Source organism: Frankliniella occidentalis, unplaced genomic scaffold, assembly GCF_000697945.3.
Source record: "Frankliniella occidentalis isolate FOCC.00 unplaced genomic scaffold, Focc_3.1 Scaffold63, whole genome shotgun sequence".
Classification (NCBI taxonomy): domain Eukaryota; kingdom Metazoa; phylum Arthropoda; class Insecta; order Thysanoptera; family Thripidae; genus Frankliniella; species Frankliniella occidentalis.
This window is the reverse complement of record NW_026267193.1, coordinates 1,329,679-1,334,359: the sequence shown is the minus strand read 5'-3', so window position 1 is coordinate 1,334,359 and position 4,681 is coordinate 1,329,679. Positions and strand designations below refer to the sequence as shown.

General features: G+C 35.1%; 1 protein-coding gene across 2 annotated transcripts in view; it reads left to right on the top strand.

Annotated features, from left to right (window-relative positions):
* Positions 1-4,681, top strand: part of LOC113209535 (GATOR complex protein Wdr59) — a 21,071-nt gene extending 16,390 nt beyond the window's left edge. The window contains exons 14-22 of one of the 2 annotated variants that reach the window (XM_026427096.2): positions 52-203; positions 278-432; positions 525-710; positions 794-923; positions 1,820-1,849; positions 2,382-2,569; positions 2,675-2,771; positions 2,927-3,080; positions 3,165-4,681. In XM_026427096.2, coding sequence (XP_026282881.1) covers positions 52-203; positions 278-432; positions 525-710; positions 794-923; positions 1,820-1,849; positions 2,382-2,569; positions 2,675-2,771; positions 2,927-3,080; positions 3,165-3,304 — 1,232 coding nt within the window. In that variant the 3' untranslated portion in view covers positions 3,305-4,681. The remainder of the gene's footprint in view (positions 1-51; positions 204-277; positions 433-524; positions 711-793; positions 924-1,819; positions 1,850-2,381; positions 2,570-2,674; positions 2,772-2,926; positions 3,081-3,164) is intronic. The other variant, XM_026427097.2, reaches the window with a different exon arrangement.

The following is a 4,681-nucleotide window of genomic DNA, read 5'->3' as shown; positions in this document are numbered from 1 at the left end:
TTTAGAGTTATTGAATTTTAAATTGTTTTTCACTTTTTACTGATATTGCAGGTGCTTTGGTTTGTTTCGGACGTGCACCAATGACAAAGCGGTTTCCACTTCACACAGAAATGTGGACACCACGTTCTTTGTCTGCTTTAGGTCCACCAGGCACTCCAACTCAAGCTTTCACTTCAGTCTCTTCATTCTATTACCAAGAACGAGTAAGATAATGCTAGTACTAGGACGTATTGGATTTCATTGAATCCATCTTAATATTCCTTTCACTTGGCTACAGGCTCAAGCCTCACGAGTACGTTCCCGAGCACTCCATACCAGCTCTCGAGGACTTGTTGGTCGCATGACTCCAACACGCACTACCAGGGCTGCTGTGCTTATTTATGACGCCTCACCTTTATTTCTCCTGCATAGGGAACTGGGTGAAAAGTATATGTGAGTCTTTAATTAATTTTCTTCTTCTAGCCTTTAGTTCTCCAGTTTCATAGTTTGTTAGTTTTTAATTCATTTAAATTTCTTGTTTATAGCATTAATTGTCATGATGTTGTCGCTATGTGCCAACGGAATGCAGCAGTTGCAGCCTCTGTCAATCGCCGTGACTTAGTTCAGGCTTGGACAACAGCTGCTCTTGCTGCTTCCAATCCAGAGCAAGATCCTGATGACGGAGTTCCTTGGACACACCATCCTTTTGGACGCAGTCTTATTGAGTCAATGTACCGTTTTATGTTTAAACAATTGCATTCTTGCTCAAAACGCCACTGGGAACCCTTTCATGTTAACTTCTATATTGTTACAGGATTGCTCATTTTGCCAACCAATCAGACATCCAGACTGCTGCCATGCTCTGTTGTGCGTTTAGTCCTCGGACTGACAGTCCTGACGTCAACCGCTTTAAATCATCTCTTTGCAAGTCTGTCAATCTCAGTGTAAGTTATCTTTAATAATGTCGCATATCTGTTTTCTGTATCAATAGTCACACGGTTGATTTATTTGTCAATATGGTTCATATTTTGCAAATGATTGATGATGTATCAATTATTTACTTACAGTAATTTCATTTCTACATAAAAGAAAAAAAAACTCCTCAATAATCTGATACAAATTTAATGCTAAACAGCTTGAAATGCATGAGTTCTGCATAGAATATCATAATTGTGGGCGCGCATATATTTTAAACAAAAAGACGGGGACATTGTTTTTGTATTAATGCTATGCAGACAGGGGGGAAAAAGAACAATGTGTGTACTTTTTTTTTGTGTTTGCAAAATTATGTGTTCAGTTGCACCTTGAGCTTTATTGCATGCACAAGTTTGCTTTGCACTCATTGCTCCAAGAAAACATTCAGGAAATTCTTTGTTCACCAGTGTGTAACATACCACACCACATTCATAACTTCAGGTGTTGTTTCAGTTTTCTACCTGCTCTGACTTTTGACACTTTCCACTTACTACATGCTTACCTATTCTATATTATATATATCTCTCTCTCCTGTACCATACTGTTGTGTGGTTTAGGGACTTTACATATAGTTCTATCTTATGGGTGATTGGTAAAATTTAATTACTGCACCCTTTCTCTTGTATGACTGTTATTTTCATTACTACTTCTACTATGATTGGCAATTTTCCTGAATAACGCATTGACTGTGAATAATTCGTAAGTCTCATATGGTAATCTGTCGTGTGATCTCATTGAGGTCATGGCACTTACAATGTTTTTACAATGATTTCCACTTGAATTATTCAAGAAAATTTTTGCACTCTTCATAAGCTTTCACCTAACTTGTATTACAATGACATAGAAACTGTATTTTTTGTTTTAGCGTCTTCCCTCAGGGAAATGGTGGAGCAAGGTAATGTATTGTATAGGTTTTAAAATGTAGATGAAATTCCGAGTTTGACCTTAGCTCTAGTTGTAGTTAATTTGTTCTTTCTGTGATTTTTAAAGAGTTAACTGAGTTTGCTACTTTTGAACTATGTTTGCCAATTATTGTTGGTGCTCTTAGTGCTGAAGCATGTTGATTTGACAATCTTACTTGCAACACAGAATGACACTTGTTGCAACCTTCATACTGGGATATATGCTGGAAATTGGAAATTCTTCTCAATATTATTTTTTACTCTTTTGTGCTTTGCATGAATTTGCTTTGTTTTCATTGTATTTGCTCACATTTTTTTGTAATATTGTACAATACTTTCACATCATTTCATGCATGAAATTTTAATGCCCATTTTCTTTTTTTTTACGGTCATTTGCATTTCCAAAAATTAAAAATTAAACTGTTTGTAGTTGGTGATGTTTGGCGAAAGTTGTTACACACAGTAATCTTGATGATAGTGACTGTCATTTTTCCAGTCTAATTTTTTTCAATATTATTTTTTCAGCCTGGAGGTTCACCATACCATACAATTCACCCTCAGGACACCAGTCTTGAAGGGTGGAATTACCCATTGCTAAAACAGAACAGGTCAAATTCATGGTCTGACTCATTAGAGGGTTTGAAAGTTAATGAAATAAAGGAAGTTGGTTTTGGTGACACGTTGGACATATTCTCTAGTGTGAATGAAAAAGGGTAACTGTTTATACATGCAAATATTAATATTTCCTCAAAATGTCTACAGATTTTTTTCTGTGATGTTATCTTTTCAAATGTTGAAATATTTTGAATGGTTTTCAGCATGTTGGATGAGAAGAAAACATGGTTATATGATGAATACAAGAGGGCATATGCTGATATATTGCACAGGTGGGGTCTCTTGGATGCCCGAGCCCAGGTTAGTATTCACCAATTAAAATTCAAATGACCTTGTACAATTGAGAAATTTGCAGAACACATATGGCATACATTCTTTTAGTTTTAAATCTATATTTACAAGTAGAAAAATTGAATTAGTTGGGATGTAACTCCCCTGATTTGTATGTCCTACAGGTTATGAAATATATGTCGACTGGTCTTGAGGTTCATCATGGTGTAGAGTTTAGGAGTGAGTGCCAAAAGTGCGCTGTAGTCAGTAGCACAGCATCTTGCCCCCTGTGCAAACGAATAAGTCTACAGTGTGTAATATGCCACATATCGGTTCGAGGTATGATTATCTGAAAGAGGATTCTATCTGTACAGTAGACTTGCCATCTTTAGTTACTATACTGTTTTTGTCTCTCTTTTCTAGGTCCTTCTAACGTTTGTTTAGTCTGTGGTCATGGAGGACACTTACTACATATGCAGGCATGGTTCCGAAAGGAAACTCGATGTCCTACAGGTTGTGGATGTAGTTGTCTCATCGAAAGCTCTTCAATTATCGAACCTTAGGCAGACTCACTGCTTTCGTGTGATATAGAAGACATGTTTGTCTTGTGTGTGAACTGTGATTAGCTGTGATAAAATTGCAGTGTTGGTAGTCTATCCAACTTGGACTGGAATTTCATATAGGATTGTACTCGGTGTGTAAGTACTTCACCTGAAATTATTTTCTGAACAGCCAACATAGTTGTTGTTTCTTAAAAGGGAGATGCACAAAGTATTTTATGTTATTTGTGCACTAACTGAGTTAAAAGGGCAATCAAGTTTATTCTTTTTTCTCTTGAATTGGACTGATTTTGGAGCTCTTAGTAAATTATTTAATTAATGTGAACAATTATTATTCTTGATCACCTACATCTGGGTTCTTCTAGGTATTTATGTGCATATTAAACAATCATGGTGACTTATTTATATTATTTGCACAAAAATTGATGCCGCTTTCCACATTGAACCCAAAATATTTGTAAGGTACAAAATCATTTTAATCAGTGATGTACAAAAGAAAAGAAGACTTTTTACATTTCCAAAGCACTTAGAATTCCAGTAACCACAGTAACTATTTTTCTAATAGTTGAATCTTAGAGAATGGTAAGATAAGCTCTTCTTGAAATACTTGTGGCAGGTCTTCTTAAAAATGTGTCCGAAACCAGTCTTTTTGTAGTCTTTTATCTTAGGGTGTACCTAAGGTTTTACCAATCACAGTGTTTTTGTGGTTGTTGCGGTATTTAGTTAGTCAGGATTTTTTTTTAGTTAAGGTAGATGAAACAGGGTATATTTTTTTAAATCTTTCAGAAGTATTGGCTGGTACTAGCTCTATACACTTCGTCTTAATGTATCAAGAAATCTCTATTCATGTGAACAAAGTTGTTTGTTTTCATCACTTAGTCATTGTCATAAATTCCCCATTTTCATCATTTCTAATGATGTTTTGTCTTTATCAAAATGGAAAGCACTTTAGAAAATGATAAATTTCTGCTATCATTTCCCTTTGTTTCTAAACTTCATTAATTTATTTTCTTCCTTTTTCCTAAAACGTAGTGCCATTTTGGAGGATTTTTTTGTATGGTGTTTCCTATCCTTGTATCACAATTAATACCTGTATACCTTTTAGGGTCAAATTAGACAATTATTTATTACTGTTTATGTAGATGTTGTCTGTAATGTGCAACTGCACATAACTACTAATTTCTATGATATCTATCTTAATTTATTTTTTGTCTGTTATTTTGTGTAATTGTGCTAGGGGGTGCATTGCATTAATGTTTGTTTTTTACAACGGTCTATCTTCTGCTTAAAATTATTGGTCGTTTTCTTTGGTATATACAGATGCTAAATCTCCCATGTCTAAGTAACCGTACCGTTCCGGTAATAAACACATACATTTTA